At 46.3% G+C, this 18,054-nt stretch overlaps 1 protein-coding gene across 2 annotated transcripts in view; it reads right to left on the bottom strand.

The window, feature by feature from the left end:
* Positions 1-17,812, bottom strand: part of ets1 (v-ets avian erythroblastosis virus E26 oncogene homolog 1) — a 34,629-nt gene extending 16,817 nt beyond the window's left edge. For both annotated transcript variants that reach the window (XM_080772569.1, XM_080772570.1), the window contains exons 1-2: positions 17,501-17,812; positions 1,109-1,228 (exon numbers count right to left, since the gene is read on the bottom strand). In XM_080772569.1, coding sequence (XP_080628695.1) covers positions 1,109-1,228; positions 17,501-17,567 — 187 coding nt within the window. In that variant the 5' untranslated portion in view covers positions 17,568-17,812. The remainder of the gene's footprint in view (positions 1-1,108; positions 1,229-17,500) is intronic.
* Positions 17,813-18,054: the final 242 nt, after the last annotated feature.

Here is an 18,054-nt window from a genome sequence, read left to right as displayed (position 1 = left end):
ACAAAAAAAGTGTTGATTAATATTAATTTGTACTTATATATGCCACGTTTTAGGCTCAATTGGATCACTGTGTATTGCCTCATAACTGGAGTTTAGGATGAACTGAACAACAGAGTTACGCACCAGGGTCCATTTGGTCACGAGTTAAATGAACACTTTTCACATTTTACTGTGTAGCATCTTACGGGTGATTTATACTCGCTACGCACCAGCATACAGTATATTCAGTGTGTGACACCAAGTGCAAAATCACCACCCATGTATTTGACCCAAGGTTGAGTAATACGAAAATAACAACCTGCTATTAACAGTTTGAATCTATAGGTGACATCTCTAGAGTCTAGAGCGTCGTCGTCACCACACAACATCATCCTGAGAAAACAAATGTTCAGATATATGCAGCTACTGTTCTCGATTCACATTCACAGAGGAGCCCCCATGTGGTTTATACATCAACCAATAAAATGCTATCACAGGCAAGCACGGCGCTATAGCGGTGGGCCATGTAAACATATGGGTGGCAGCTAGAGCCCTGCTGGGTTTTCCGATAGAACACTACTACGTACACAAATAGCCAAAGCCCTGCTATTTCCGTGCAGCTCGGGGTGGCTCTGCGGTCAGCCCTCAATTTGGGGACTGTAACTCATTATTTTCACTGTCTGTCTGACTCCGCGTCTGCATTCTCTGCATCCTAGACTCAAGTCAGTCAGTCTGATGATGGGGCGTAAATGTATGTAATGTAAAGCTATTTTGGAGATTAGTGGGAGTCTCTCTCTCTCTCTCTAGAGTTTTGGGAGAATCCAAAAGGGATGCCTTTATGGAGTGAACACAGACGTGAGCTTGGGAAGCAAAATTATGCAGTTTGCGTCGAGGTAGCCTACTTTCTGTTGTGATAAACATGTAAGTTATGTATGTAATAGGAATATTACAGTAAGTACTAACGTGGTCATAGAGGATTAGGGTTAGGAGCAGCAGCAGTACTGTTCTGGAAGGGTTTTGATTTTATATACCGGTAAGACGGAATGGAGTCATTTTCACCGGACTCGTGAGACTTACTGGGACTTATATGAGAGACATATTGGGACTGGAGAGACTTTAAGCCTTTTACCTTTGGGGATGTTCAGCCGTTGCTGTTCTTTCGTGAAGCCGCTGAAGGTGGCTTTCAGGGCCTGCGACATCATCTCTTTACTCCCTGGGGTGAGCAGAGGCACATCTCCACATTCCAGATCTGTCCATCACAGAGAGAAAAAGAGACAGAATGTGTTATTTGAGGCAGGAAAAGAGGGTGTGTGCGTCTGTCTGTCTGTCTCTGTGTGTGTGTGTGTGTGTGTGTGTGTGTGTGTGAGAGAGAGAATGGATAAGAGTCGAGGGATATCAGAACAACAGAACATCCCAACCGGTAACACACTGGGGTGGGTGGGGGGGGGGACTCTTTGAGACTGGGATAAACAAGCCACACAGTTTGTATCCGAGCCTGATCAACAACTTGTCTCAACAATTACGTTCCGTCTAGACGGACGCGGTCTTGATATTGGATTCAATCTAACCGGCATGGCTGTTGCAAATACACCGATTACGCAGACCTTTTTCAGACATACACAAGCCAACACTATAGCCTCAATTGCCTGTGGAGCCTGAAGAACATAGGTTTATTGCACAAAAAAAAATTGTTACACACACACACACACACACACACACACACACACACACAATGTAATGAGACACTTCACAATGCGTTATTAGCTTTTCCAGTATTGCTTGCTTTTTGGTACATCATTAAGAGTGTTCAGGTACCGTACCTGCCATCGGCCGGGTTAACCGGTGGGTGAAATAGGCTCAATCTCTCCCTCCCTCTCCCTCTCTCACTCCCCCCCCCCCGTTCCCACCCTCTCTCTCTGTTCAATGATTAGGCTCTCTCCCTCCTCGTTCCATACTCCCACTCCAACCTTTCTCCCCTCTCTCTCTCTCTCTCTCCCCAATGCTTTGGGCATAACATAAAACATTTGCACAGATGTCGGAGAGCTGTTGCTTAGCAATGCAGAATCGAACATGGGGCATGGGGCGGCATCGCTACACTTCCATCACAGACCGACCCTGCCTGCCCATTCACCACAAATGGAACCCATAATACTAGACATGTTGGGCACCGGACGATAATGCAATACCCGTTGTGCCCATCTGTCTGTCTATCTGTCCCTCGTTTATGCTCATCTCAGATCTCTGCTGCATCCGTCTGTTCTTGTCCCCTTTATGCCCAGATTATTATGGAGATGCCTGCAGCCTGATGTCATCAGTAGTGGTGCGGTTCTTGAGATACGCCAACTCGCTAAGGACAGACGCGCACGTGTTCACACACACACACACACACACGCGCATATATTTTCATAATTAATGTATATAGAAGGATTTCTTCATGTATTTCTGGAACTGTTGCATCTGGCAAACTATGTGGTATTCAATAAGAGTGAGTGGGGTCAGCTGGTCAACAGAGACGCGGTGACCCTCAGCAGCCCTCCTGCCACGCTGAACCTATCTGCAAACAGAGGGGCCACTGTCACCCCGACCAACACAGGGTCAAACATAGGGTTCAGGGGGTCAAAGGATGAGGTGGTGATGTCACCCAGGGCTAGCTGGTGGTGGTGGTGTCGGTGTGGGTGGTGGCAGTGTATAACTGACTGAGGGTGGGCTTGTCTTGAGGAGGGGTCTCTCCAACGCGCGCACACTGGGCTCACTGTTCTCCACCTCACAGCCAGGGGGCACCCAGCGGGAGACAAACACTCTCTTTGATGGCTTTAAACAGTGCCTGATGACTTGCTGATCTAATTAGATGTGGATGGGAGTGGGCAACCCCCTCCCTCCCCTCCCTGGGCCACTGGCGACCAGAATACAGAGTACAGAATGGAGTACTCCGCGGAAAACGCTGAATTATAGGCATTATAAATAGAGACAAAGATAGCCCATGTGGAACCTCGACAAAATGCCATTCTTTCTTCATCCGTGTGGGCTCTGTGAAATGGCAGCACTGATTTACAGAACAAAAGCAAAGCGTCTAGCATCATCTATTAATAACGATGATTATTAACACTGTGACTCATCCCGTCTGTCAGCCTCTCTGCGGGTGGAAGTGATTAAAGCTGGTACTCATTGCCTGTGTCATATGCTAATTCTCTGTCCTCGTCTAGTTAGAGAGAAGTCCTGCCTCTCTCTCACCCCGTGAATACGCTGCATCATTCACTGACCGGACCATCGCTGCAGTTTTGGCTGTGTTTGGGATTTTTCGATTTTAGTGCCACCTGTAGTACCAATATTGCAAGAATTTGTTTGTGAAGCGATTTGGATTTTAAAACAAAGCAAATGTTAAAATCTTACCTTCATTAGTTAATGAAGAAAAGATGACATTTCAAAGAGTGTTTTTCATGTGTTTTCACTGCTGAAGACGTGATGATAATGTGCCTTCGACAGTTCTAATCTTTACATTTGTTCAGATTAACAAAAGGGGGGGGGGCGGTTCTGCATTTTGGAGGGACTCAATACACCAACTTTAAAACTATATATTCTGTATATATATATATATATATATATATATATATATGTATGTATGAAGAGGCTGGTCTGGGCGAGGCAGACCGATGGTGAAGCTGTGTCACCACCACTCAATCGAAGCCCAGATGTTCTGGCATCTCCACTGCGGGCCGTGCCAGTGTGAGCTGCCAGCAGCGGGGCAACGTGCACTTCTGCGGGCCGTGTCAGTGTGAGCTGCCAGCAGTGCATACAGCAGCCGGGGCAAGGCAACGTGCACTTCACTTCATGCCTCGCCGTTTCCACTGCTCTGCGGCGTCTCGACCCCGTCTGGAATGCACAGCAGCTGTCCTTCGTTCGCCATGTAACCCATGTCTAGCTGACTACAAAATTAGGCCTCTCAATGTCTCTCTCTCTCTCTCTCTCCCTCTCTCCCACTCACTGATGGAAACTGCTCCAGAGCCCCCATTAGATAGTCTGAAAAAGAGGAACATACGGTACTTTAGCTTCTCCCCGTGTGATTTGATTAGGCCTCAATACAAGCGTCTATCTCCCTCTTCCTAACACAGTCTCTTCCTTAGTTTGCTCTCAATTTTTCACCCTCTCTTCAGTCTTTTTGTGAACATCTTGATTATATGGAAATGGTTTGCTAATGGTGCATTAGCAACATGATATTATGTCACACCCTTTATATTTCAAAAGGGTAGGGGCGATCCCATTTAAGATGTCCAGTCCACACTGTACTGTACCAAGACCAAGGCAGAGAAACACATCTTATGGTTTCACTCACAATCTCAACCCATCGTTAACATGCTATCATGAACATAATATGAACTACTTCATAATGAAGAGGCAGAGGAGGCTGAAAAACAGCAAAAAGACACACATCTATGACCTTGGAAGGTCTGAGGAAGAGCTTTCGGCTCGAAACGTTACCACTTGAAGTAAAGATATATCTGTGAGCAGAAAATGGTGTGCAGACTCTTATTATTCTTGAACTACTTTATAATGAAAACTAAAACTACAGCAGGCTTCCGTTGTGTACATCTCGCCCTCTCGACAGTGGCTGTCTGGACCGTTACTCTGCTGTATAGCTCTAGTCTGTTAAGCAGCACTCAAAAGTCAATACTGCAGAACTTAAGTGTTGCAAACGGTTGCAAACTGAGATGGGGCCAGGCTCAGACAGTCTGGGCTTTGATGTCAAGGTAAAAGGCAAAGTGCGCCGGTTTATTTGAGATGGATTGGGTGGAGTTTGTCTGCACTTTCGAACTGTTTTGAGCCCCTCCCGTACTGTCTCTTTCATCAGCCCTGCCGTGGCCCGTGCTTTGCTTGCCCACACAGTCTTGAAGCTGCGCTAAATCCTCCATCAAAGACGGTTAATACCCCACGGACTCAGAGCTAGCATAAAGGCACACCAACCAGGAGCAATGTCTGCTTGCATGCCTTTTTTACTATGACTTATCCTTTGAATAGTTTTTTGTTACAGTTGAATACATATTAGTTTTTTGTTTTTAAATTCATTATTTGTGTCATTTGCCCTGTAAAAAAAAAGAACTAGTTAAATGAATTGTAATTTAATTTCAATGTGCACATAAAAGGTCTAAACATATACCAGTTCATATTTTTTGAAGAGGTAGACTATATCCCTGATTTTGTTGTGTTATTTAGAACGACAGGACTGCTTGACTGTTTCTTAAACATTCCATGCGAACCATTAACATGTGAAGTGCATGACACACTACCTATGTAACATTAAGACGGATCATAGCAGGCCTAATGGTTACAGTATATTATCGGCTGCAGTGCACAGGGAAGTCGGTGGTTTTTCCATAGAGTGGTCATTATGAAAGAAAGCTATATGTGTGAGAGAGAGAGCTAATGTACAGTGTGCCTCCATTAGCCCCATCGCTTCAATCGAGACAATCTCTGGTAAATGATGAAGTCCTGAGCAATGGTTTCTAATGCCTGCGAGTCCCATTAGCTGTAGCATGGTCGGACTCACTGCGCAGCACTAAAGCATCCGCGAGCCATGACAGTCTGCGCTACACACCCCCCGACCGTCTGTCAACAACACCATCCATTTAGTTCACGGACAGTTTTTTTTCCATCCAACGATTTTTGTAACGTCAATTAGCTAATGTAATCTTGCCTGCTATACACTCCCTCTGCCAACCTGGGGAGAGCACAACGGACTGACCTCATGCCTCCTTCAATGCATGAGGAGTCCAAGCCGCTTCTTTTCACCTGACAGGGGAGTTTCCCCCGCGGTTGAACGTAGCGCGTGGAAGGGACACGTTATTCCAACCAGTTCCTTTCCCCTCCATCAGGAACCCTGGCCAGGGGAGGCAGGTTTACTGCATGTTTTCCACACAGAATGGCCCTTATATGACTTCAATAACAAGGCTCAGATGTAAAAAAATAAATAATAATAATAATAATAACTGAACTGAAGTGCGCAATAGGAAGGGATACCGACGTCTGTTCATGATGCATAGTGGGATCAATCAACTATAATATAATCTAAGAGCCATTGATGAGACTGATGCGTGGCATACACACATACAGTAAAAGCTATTGATCAGCCACTCCCCTCTGTGTCATCGTGAAAAATAATGGACAGAAGCAGTTATGCTGAGTGCGACAATGATATCCCTCTCCTGGGAGGTCTGAGAGACTCTCAGTCTGACCCCCCCCCCCCCCCCCCCTCCCCAATCCACCATCACCTCCTCTTGACAAACACTTCTGCTCTGCACCTTGGCCAAACCGGGGTGGGGGGAGTCGTTAAAACGACACACGGAACACTCAAACGCACACATACACGCAGATGAACCAAATTAACAGCCGTCTTCGCCTGAGACTCCAGAGCGAGGGCGTGAAATTGGGATTATTATTTTTTTTTGCGGATGGGGAGACCGAGGACTAGGGCCCGTAGGAGGAGGAGCGGCAGGGGCTTGGTTAGAGAGGCAGGGATGGGGAAGGGCAGAGCAAGGGCTTGGCAGGGTAAGGGAGCAAGGGAAGTGTGTGTACGTTGGGTGAGGGGTGATTGACTATAATATGCACTCTGTGTGTGTGTGTGTGTGTGTGTGTGTGTGTGTGTGTGTGTGTGTGTGTGGTGAGTCATCGGGTTGTAATGTGAACCCATCACTGGACAAGGGAGCCATGGGAGAAAGGGAAAGGAGGAGGGGGGACGAGGGGAGGGGAAGGGGAAGGGGAGAGAAAGTGCATGAAGACTGAGGGAGGGAGGGAGAGAGAGAGAGAAGAAAGAGGAAGATGAGAGAAAAAGGGAAAGAGAGCGAAAGACAATGAAAAGAGAGAGAGAGAGAGAGAGAGAGAGAGAGAGAGAGAGAGAGAGAGAGAGAAGAATGAATGGGAGCCCTCTCTCTCTCTCTCTCTCTGTTCCTCTCCTTGTGTCTGGAGTGACATCACGATGGGATGAGTGCCATCTTTCTCCCTGCCTCTGGCAGAGGGGAGGCTGTTCATTCATAAAGACTGAACTACTGCTGCTGCCTCTCTGCTCTGAATGATGCAATGGTACTCACAGAGCAGGCAACCAGATCCACCCCAACAGGACACAATATGCTTTCTATCAGGCCCACTAGCTATAAATAGATTCTTAATAGAGTTTAGGCTGTGTGTGTGTGTGTGTGTGTGTGTGTGTGTGTGTGTGTGTGTGTGTGTGTGTGTGCGCGCGCGCGCGAGTGCGTGCGTGCATGAGAGAAGACGTGCGTGTGTGCGTGAGAGAGAGTAGGCGTGTGTGCGTCCACGCGTTGGGTAGGGGAGGGGTGTAATGATTGAGGGCCCGGCTCGGGCCATGTAGGTGTCGGGAAGAAAATCAGACCTGTCTGAACTGGGTGCTGTACTGTACTGTACTGTACTGTACTGTACTGTACTGTACTGTACTGTACTGTACTGTACTGTACTGTACTGTACTGTACTGTACTGTACTGTACTGTACTGTACTGTACTGTACAAGCTCTCCTTCCTTGCCTGTGTGTGTGTGTGTGTGTCTGCCTGCAGTGACACTTGGTCAGTGACACTTGGTATTTCCATACTCTGACATACAGACGGTACTCGGACACACATTGCCGTCTATATCACTCAATAAGTGCGTTTCTCTCGCTCCGTGCAGCAAGGGAGGGTTATATTTATCAATTCAAGTGTCCATTTCCTGTGGCTAAGCTACTGCTTCCTGCGGGGAAGTGAGGTGAGCTGTGGGTCGAGTTGTGGTTTAGGTACAGCATAGTTCTGATCCGTCCCTCTTTTTGCTCACAGGTAGTAGTAGTAGTGGGGTCATACCGAGGGTGCGTGTTGTATCCGTTAATTGCCAGGGAGTTATAATTGGCTCCAGTAAAAGTCTTTAAGCCCAGACCGGTCCACCCGCGACGGACCCCAGCCCCCCCATCGTCCAGAGGTGACGGTGGTATCTGAGAAAGCCTTTGATGGAGATCCCTATCTTGCCCCCCCCCCACACCCACACCCCCAGTCTGAGAGCGCAGGGTCATAAACCCTGGCCAACATGAAGGGAGCCCATTCAGCACAGCACAGTGTGATAAAGTGGTGGCTGGCGTGCGGGGGGCTTGCAGTAGAAGGAGGGGGCAGCAGTAGTCTGGTCTTGAAGAGAGCTGCTTGTTCAGCCCAGCAAGGCTGGGGTGTTTGGATTTCCATGTCAATGCCAAAGAACTGGGAATAGAAGCAGTGGGCGTGCTTGTTATGGACCAAACCGAACCGCCGACCATGGGGGTGAGGCCCGGCCGAGCCAAGATCAGACCCCGGCCAGCAGGTTAGATCAAAAACCAAACCTGCGCGCTTAAAAATCAGGTGGACGGTTCAAGGTACCGGCTGGGGCTATCCCACCATCTCTCCTTGTAAGCAAACGCTGTTGGAGCACTGCGTTCTATTCTTAGGGCTTCCAACCGCTGTCTTCTGGCCGCCCTCTCCAAACGCAAGCCTGTGGTGTTGTAAGAGGCTGTGTGAGGCTATAGGCTACTACTGCTGACAAACTGTCTCTGGCCATGAAAACAAAAAAAAGGGCTCTCCAGGATCAACACCACAGGCAAGCAGGCCTCTCTGAAGCAGGCAATAAGTGAGACTAATGCCCCGTAGCTGCCTTTTCCCTTTCTTTCTTCCTGCCTCTGTCTCCATCTCTGAAATCACATTAGTTTATGACGGTAAAGTGCATTATCTCTTTCATATTGTTTACGCCAAAGGTCTCAGGTGCCGTTATGACATTAGCTTGAAGTTTGAATTGATCCGAAGCCATGCTTATAAGTGAACATTGCCTAGTGTATTTATGCTGAAAGCTTGGTGGAAATTCCATCCCTTCAAGAGAAGTAACACAAATGAGAGGCAAGGTTATTTGAGGGGGATTTTTTTCCCCCCCCAAACCACTCTACAGGTTAAACAGTTTATGGGGAAAAGCTTTATTTTGGGGCATGCTTCCAGTGATGTTATAGGTACAGTAGTATATGCTTGTGTTTCTGCTGCATTCAAATCCGAAATGACACAGTAAACTCACTATCCATTTTACCCTGACAACTAATGACACGACTAAACCATTCAATGGTGTCACATACAGTAGAAGAACTATCATAATTCTGTGTGAATCGAGCACCTGTTGTGTACAGTCCCTTCCTGCCTCGTCGCCTCTCATTGAAAAATGATCAACAATCGCTCCCCGTCTGAAAAATACCTTTTAATGCAGCAAGCAGCTTACCAAAGCCTTCCGTTAAACAGCAATAGTAACATTTTATCTGATCAAAACGGTGATAGTTTGAATGGACAGGTATCAGTCAACAACAGGGAGACGTTGAAGACGAAGGATGGGTGGGGTGGATCAACATACTGTATGCAATGTCAGAACAGGTCATCTCCATATATGGAGATCTAAGGGTTTGAGGTCAACTGTAGAGTCGCTGGCCGGCTTCCATACAGTATTATGCAGATCTAGGTGAGGATCCAGTCCTCTCCATGTACGGCTATCCAGGGTTTGATTAGGTCAGTGTCGTGATCTTCATATATGGAGATAGCCATAATATACGGAGCGGGGTCACGAGGCGTGACGGACTGACGGCCATATATGGTGGCGTGACATGTCACGAGGCGTGACAGACTGGCGGCCATATATGGTGACGTGACGGACAGATTTTCATAGTACGATGCGATTATATTATAATTATAATTATATTATTCAATATAATTGCGAACGCAGTGAGCACTAACTATGAGACCTAGCAGATCATGTCTGTCTGTCTGTCTGTGTGTCTGTCCCGCTGTTAGCCAAATATGGAGTGTGTTGCATCAATCACAAACAAATCACTCAGCTCCATATATGGGCACAAAAGGGGCCAGGTCAAAAACTTAACTTAAAAAAAAATCTTAAAAAAACCCAAATATGTACGAGCTGCGTTCGCTTCCCGCGTCTTACTTGTGTACAGAGTATAGGCCAATTAAGTCGACACAATGTTGCGTCACATCACAGTGACTAGTCTATAACAATGCACAAAATAAATGTAAACTATAGTTTCTTCACAGAAAGGGGGTTGCCTAGCAGGCAAAGCACTGTGTCAGACAGTGCAGGTGGTGCTATTACGTCTCTGCGTGTGTGTGTTTCTCCAGTCTCCATCCCTGATGTAAACAGATTGGGGGAATGGGGATGCTCTGAGGAAACTGTTTAGGTGTTAACCCAAACACACAACGCATCTGACAAACAGTTTACTCTCCCCTTTCGCATTTTGTCCAGAAAAACACGGTGCCTGGCCCCATTTTTTCAGTCCAAACTGCAACATTCCACAACCATGGGTTCCGGTAAAACAAGTTTGAGTTATGCGGGGAGATGGAATACGGCCGGACAGACTTGCACATGTTCATGAGATAATCATTCATATTGCTGTTATTTTTTTTGTATGATACTGCACATATTAGCAAGCATATAGCCATGTACGCAGACTAGGTCCTGAGACCCCCTGGTTCCAATTATACATCATAGAGCTAAATGCTCACTGCTCGTTTGAAGGCGAGCTATGGGCGACAGATGGATACTCGATAAATAAATTCCCTCGAGACCGCACTGTTTTCATGTTGCATGCCTCGCATTCCACTTCTGTTTTACAATCGCTAATGTGCTTCTCACAGCTTTCTTGTGTTCCTCTAATGTGACCAAAAATGACTTGTGGCCCGAGTGGCGAAATGGTTTCAGCTCAAGAAGATGAATTATGGTTCTATTTTAAGCTCAAGTGTACTCCGCGTGTATATAGGCTCCAACATGGCTGATGGAAACATCAAACTCTCTGGCTTATCTCGCTCTCGCTCTCTGCCGTTTCATCTCAATCTCATATGCATGTTAGATTACCACGAGCGACCTTTTAGCTTTGGCTGAATGCGCTGATTGAAAAGATGTAGAGTCGAATCGATGAGAACGTGGAAAAACACAACTCGGCTATTTGGCAATAAGAGATGGAGGTGATTTCACAAACAAGTGCGTACGCACACAAATACTGTATGTATATATATATATTCACACACACTTATGCATGTGTGCTGTGTTCTCACTCACACACGTTTCAAGAGACACTCTCTCTACCCTGTCCACTCTCTCCCACACACACACACACACACACACACACACACACACAGTTGACTGGCTATGACTCACGCCATCAAAGAATGACTGGACTTCAAGGGAGAACACGGAAAACAATTTAACTTGTGACTGTTCGTGACGTAAAGAATTTAGTGTATCTTGAAAAATTCCTGCTCATTTACTAACCATTTGTCATTCTTGCCTTGTATGCTCTCATAGAACAAACACAGGTCTGAGACAGATATACAAGGGCCCGTCTAATGGACATTTATTAGACAGAGGAACACATCACATCAGCACTGTAGTGTGGGGAATGGTGTTAAAAAGTGAAGTTCTCATTAGCTGCTGGCCCTATATAGGCCCTTAGGGTCGTCTGTAGATGCCTGGAGAAAATACAGGAGTCAGCCACTTCTTAAAGTCACAAATATGCAGATATCGGTGAGGCCACAAAAGTGCAGGTATAATATACTGCAAAGCTAATATAAGGAATCCAGATGTTATCTTTTCCTTAGTTCTAGCTGCAGTGGTAGCCTTAAAAGGAATAGTATTTTTTTAAGTAGACTGTATGATTTGTCTGAGCCAGGGAGTCATTTCAGTTAATAAAAAAATGCATTTATATCAGAAATTATTTTCAAGGCTAGCGACCTATGAGTCTCATCCCACGACCTCTCCTATGGAAGCTAGAAAACATGTGCCTCCCATTTGACCGTGCGTCACAGAAGTCCTGGCTCGCCGCGAGAGCGCCACTGACTCGCGCCTGCGTCGTAAAGCCCACCTCCCGCTCATCCACAAAGGCATTCTTCCTTATTGTCGTCTGGCTTTGACTGGCAGGTCTGTGCCTTAACCCATTCTGTACGGGAACCCTTTTTGGTGTTAGCATCATGTCATGCTTTAGCTATTGAAAAATAGCAGATCTACAAGCTCATAGCACGCCACCGAGTGGCGCGCTACGAGCTTGTAGGTCTGCTATTTTTGAAAAATCGAAGAGCGACTGACATTTTTTAGAATCTGATCTCAGGTCAGAATGGGTTAATCAGACCAGTGTGTGTCCAGTGGAAACCTCGTATGAATCTGATCTCAGGTCAGAATGGGTTAATGCGATTTGGATGTAGTAGGGGTCGCCATACATGACTGTGGCTCTATGGAACATCCATTCATAGGACTGATTACAAAAGCAGCTCACCATGTTATGCTGAGTCTTAAACCAGGTGGTATGCAACAGATTCATAAAAAAACAGGGAAGAAATCTGGGCCACGCAGCGGTGAACAAAGTGACTTGTTCTGGGCAGCTGAACATCAGAGACCAAAACTGATTCCTAAGGCAGGCACAACGTTTCTAAACAAGTTTTAGAGTTTCCGTTACATAGAGGAAAACACAGCTCCCCCATAATGTGGAATCGTGAAACAGTATATAGCAACAGAGCAAGGGGACCAAAATAGATGCAGCACTCATTGGAGAAATGTTGAGGTGCTTTGGAGCCATTTTGGGGCGGCATAGCGCCCATTAGGGTTCCCAGTCAGACTGTTAATGTGGGAGTAATCGTGGGATAAGGGAGGCATGTGGCAACAGAAACCAGCCCGAACAGTCATTCAGGCAGGCAGTCAGTCAGCCAGGCATGTGGCGTGGCATGGCAGGCGCCTGGTATACTGTGACTCAATGATTACAAACGACTACGGGCTGAGGGAGGGATGTGAGGCAGGGGACGCAGCACACAGCAGAAAGACGCCACATCAAGGACACAGGTGACGTGCGAGAAGAGCTCATGTGGCCAGCAGGAAAGTTGTAATCAATTGGGAAAACTGAGGAAGAAAGGGAAAAGCAGGGAGTAGGAGGGGGAGAGGAATGGGGTGGGTGGGTGACAGAGTTTCAAAGAGCATGTGAAAAATTAAAAAAAGAAAAAAAAAGAAAATCTCAAGCTTGGTAGGTCTTTGTTCTCCCAGCCCTGGAGCCTGTTTTTCCTTTGTTTGGGTTGCCATCTTTCTGGGGAATGGTGGTGAATAGCGGAGAATTATTACAATAAAATAAATAACACAATAACAAAATAACCTTCCCATCACTACGATATCCTGAGACAGAAGAAGGAAAGAAAACCTAATGCCGAGGGCTTTCAACACCATCATATGGGCCACACCTTGGAATGCTCTCTCCCCCCACCTCTGCCTCTCTCTTCTCCATATGCTTACCATTTAGCAGACTGATGTATCTGACGCTAACACGCCTCGTTTTATGACTAAGCTTTAACGAGGCAAAATTAAGGCGTGTAGTCACAATACAGGCATCCTGATACAAACCACGCATCATAATGGTTTTCTGTTTATATCATGGGATGCCTTTTCAGACAGGGGGGGGATGAATGAAGGGAAATTTAAAAAAAAATGAATGAATGAATGAATGAAAGAAAGCCTGACTGAATGGCTTGGGGGGGGGTATGGGGGATTTCAAGTTAAAGAGTGACATCATCAAGCCATGCTATAAAGAAGACAGACAAGTTCATTGTGGACACAAACAGGCGTCCACTTGACTGGCCCCAGCTCAGTCCGTTCATGGGTATATATATATGGCCGCTGCAAGATGCGGGAATGTATGAGGAACATTCAGGACACACGACGACACCGGGCACAACCACAGCCTGGCATGTTGTAGGCATGGCCTAGTCAAACACTGCCTAATGACATACCGGCATAAGGCACTAAAACACTGCACTCACTTACCGGCAAGGTTTTGATCTGGCCCGAACCAGGTTGATGCGGTATATTATGGATGGGATGAAAAACGAACCTGTTTGAGGCAGCGCTCCCCAGACGGATCGACAAGCCACATCAAGAGGAGGGCTGGATCGCCCAAACACTGTTTGCACAGCTGCCAGGCGGCCAGGGAGGGAGCAATGCCTCCCGCGCTCAAACACTGGCATACATTACACAGCGTTATACCAAAGGACTGCTGACACTGACAAACCCACAGCAAGAAGCTTATGTAAAACCCTATATGCCCTGAAGGAAAGGAGGCCTACACCTCGCCTCCAAAATACACCGCAAACTTCTGAGAGGCCGTATACCATACAGATCCACTTTTACACTTGGAACGACACAGATTCAATGTGGACTGGACAGGACATCACGAGGAAGAACAGGGTAAAACCTAGTTTTCATAATTCTATGTGTAGGACTAGGATAGCAGTGCATGCTGTAGTATAGCCTACAGTACGTATATGTGTGTGTACGTGTGAACATGTGCGGGTGGCACAGCTCTTAAAATATCCCATATAAGGGTAGCAACACGAGGCATGCCAGTTATGACAAGCAAAGCAACTCTGTTTTAATCAGATAAGAAAAGTGAGGCTCCTCCTCACCCCCTTTCCCTCATTCCCTCCTCCTTTCAATCCGTCCATCCATCTCAGCAGGGCACGTTCACTCAGAGGCATTCCTGTCAGTCACTCATCCCTGACCTTCAAGCCTGATGAACAGAGAACTTAAAAAAAGGAGGGACAACTCACTGAGACACTGAGACAACAGACAGGGACTTGTACTGTAAAATGAGCAACATTCCCTTTAGCATCTTCTGGGCAAACGTTTTAGGTTAAACAAAAAAATTTAAATGCCAATTTTCAATAACCCTCATACGGTATGTCGGGTATGAGCTACTCCGTTACACAGAAAAGAGTATGGGGAGAAAAACAACAACTTAGAACTGTTTTCAACTACATGGAATGGAATCCAGCTCCGTCGTTCATCCAACACCTTCCATCTTGAGAAGCCATCTCTCCTTATCTGTGCAGCAGCTCCTCTCTCCTTTGAGTGCACAGCCTTGTTATGGCTACATGCTACTTTGAATAATAAGCTTCAGTTATACTGAAGTATTACCAAACCTACAGCGTGTAGAGAGAGCTGGATGGCTACTGTAATGCAACTGCGTGTTGGTGGTGCACCTCTCATCCTGATGCTGTAAACTAAGTATTTCAACAGAGCATCCCTATTTTATCATTATATCATTATTACACGTCTATGGTTTTGGTTTTTAAATAGTGGATCAGCATTTGTCTGCAGTGCAACCAAGTATAAAACAGGCTCAAGTGGTTAAAAAGAGAATTACCTCGGAACAAGAGACCTTCGGTAAACTGACACTGCAGCTCACAAAAGGAAAAACAAACAACACAATGCGATTGGTCTTCGAACCACTTGAGCCTCGTTCTGTTGTTGTTATTGTTGGTGGTCGTGTGTGTGTGTGTGTGTGTGTGTGTGTGTGTGCATGTGTGTGTGCGTGTGCGTGTGCAGTGCATCCATTTGTGCGTGCTGGGGGGCATGCCAAATACCAAAGCATCATCATCTATACTTTTCACATTGGCAAAACCCTATGGCTGTTGAAACCAGAGTAGCCTTGTCCACTGGGATAGAGAGCTACTTTCACAACCCACCGACTTGACGACAGTGTGCACTTCAAATGCATTCTCTCTGGCTTTGTACAGAGTGATTAACTGTTTTAGTGACAGACAGACAAAATAGAATCCATCATGGCTCACATCTCAAATCAATAAAATACCAACTAGGAACTCATCACTGGGACACTTATCTTGTAAAGTGGGGAATCTGCGATGCAGAAACGAGCAAATACGACTGTGCGTGGGTGTGCGTATGAGAATGTGTGGTGTGCATGTGTGTGTGTGTGTGAGAGAGAGAGAGAGATGGTCCTTCGACAGCCTCAGTTTGACCCACGAACACACGGCACAGCCAGGCAGGGTGTGCGGGAGCCAGCGTTGCGAAATGGTTTTGCAAGACATGCTACGCTTTGGCAACTCTACTGCAGCTGTCAGCACTTTTTTCCCCTTTATACAAGTTTGCGTCTGTGCTTGTGCATGTGTGCATGTCTTCAGCAAGGTACCATGTACGACTAGAAGGGCTGTAAAAACTGGTGAGTCACACAACCTTCTGCATTAGTCCGCATCGCAGGTCAGCAAGTAAAGTATGCATCATATTTCCACGACGCGCAAGCACTTTGCTACCTTTAAACAGCTGGTTCAACATTGCCCATGCTGCAATGCCAATGCCATACGCACTATGGTACATTCAGTGTGCTAAATAGGTAGCAAACCAAAAGAAAAAGGTTCATTCTGAAGAAGGGACAAGGGGGTCAACATAGAAGCAGTTCCTGAACTACAGGACCTACAGCTAACCAAGCCTTCCAGGCAGCATGGGGTCAGAGAGGCAAGCCTCAAGTCTGCACATTCATCACCTCAGCCTGTGGAAACTCGGCATAAACCACTCTCAGGAGGAGGAGGGAGGAGGGGGGGGGACACGACAGAAAGAGAGAGGGAGGGAGGGAGGGATGACTAGGCATCAGTGCCAGTCTCCCATGCCGGCTGGGCAGACTGCAGAGTGCCCTGACTCCCAACGCAACGCGGTGCGCGGGACAGAGATGGGTGCTTTACAGATCTGACAGAGCGATAGGAGCTCCAGACTAGAGTGAGCAATGCCATAATTATGATATGACAGAGATAGAGATTGAGGGAGAGAGAAAGGCCAAGGGTCCACACATAGTCCACACATACCTCAAACAATATGCAAATGAAAAAACTTTTGTCATGATTCATAATGATAATGTATAAAGAAACTGTTACACATGCACTGGAATAGCCTGTCTGAAAGACAATTATTCTCTCTCTCCTTCGATGAACACAACTGTTGTTAGTTTAGAATAGATCATGTTTGGTCACTCTTTCCAACTTGTAAATGTCAAATGTTTTGCTACAGGGCATTTGTTAGTATAGTTAATAGTTGAACAGTAATGCATTGTGAAACTTTTCATTCAACCAGCTGATGTCAACCAACCACAATGACATTTGACAGATATCACAAGATAACTAACTGATATATGCCAACATTGCAATGGATGGACGTACCATGTGCATTGCAAAAAACAATTGTTAGTCTTTAGTCTAAATGGAAAACAATTCTTTCATGTCTTTAATAATAAGTAGCATACAGGCTAGTCTCAAATAATCCACGAATGCAGTCTCCCGTGTGGGGACCCGGGGGTGCATAAATTGTATTTTTCGCAAGTGTCATGCTCATGCATGCTGTCCACTCCACTACACACCACAATGACCACACCACAGCAACTGAACTAACTAACGTGGGGGGGAAATCCCACTGTTAATGCCAGGACGTTTTGTCCCGTTCCAGTTCTAATTAAAGGGAGTCACTACCGGCACACATGTATACAGTACATGTCACGCTGTCTACGCCTGTTAAGTGTTAAGAGAACAAACATATGAGCTGAGCTGCCAGACTCGCTCACTAATGTCACCATCACTTGTACATCCGAAACGAAGCTTTTACTACGAGCTATAGCGCCAGACTCGCGAAACGACATTGTAGTGACACAACACCAAAAGTTAATTTACTCACCGTCCATTTTTTCAGCCTTTATGATCGTTAATGTCGGTTTCATATCGACAGCTGCCGTCATGATCATCAGATCAATGTATTGGAATAATCGCCGCGTCGTCCCTTATTTGCCTTTCTAATACTCCGAAACAATTTATGGGGTAATAAACGTTGTCTTCTTTTTCCAGACCGAATAATTTAACTCCCCGTTTTCTTCCCCCTTTTTTATCGCCACCAAAATAATATTTCTTTTCCTACAAACTTCTCTCCCTATCTGCCGCTCTCTCTCTCTCTCTCTCTCCCCCGGTAGGCTACACACATACACGCTCTCTCTTCTTTCCTCTCACTCACTCATTCCCTCCCTCCCTCCCTCTATCTCGGTTTGGGCGTTGCTGTTGCTGAAGCGGCTGGACTAGCACGACATTGAAGGGGCGGTGTGTACTGTGTACTACTGCCAGTGGTGATTCACAATTACAGCAGCATTCTTGCCCTGTGTGTCTCTGGGAGAATCCGTTCTCCTCCAGAGTCTCCCCCCCCACCCGCCATCCCCACCGTCATCACAATTTAACAATGAT

Source organism: Protomyctophum bolini (assembly GCF_963924005.1).
Source record: "Protomyctophum bolini genome assembly, chromosome: 9".
NCBI classification, from domain to species: domain Eukaryota; kingdom Metazoa; phylum Chordata; class Actinopteri; order Myctophiformes; family Myctophidae; genus Protomyctophum; species Protomyctophum bolini.
The sequence above is the reverse complement of the archived record's forward strand: the minus strand, read 5'-3'. Positions and strand labels throughout refer to the sequence as shown.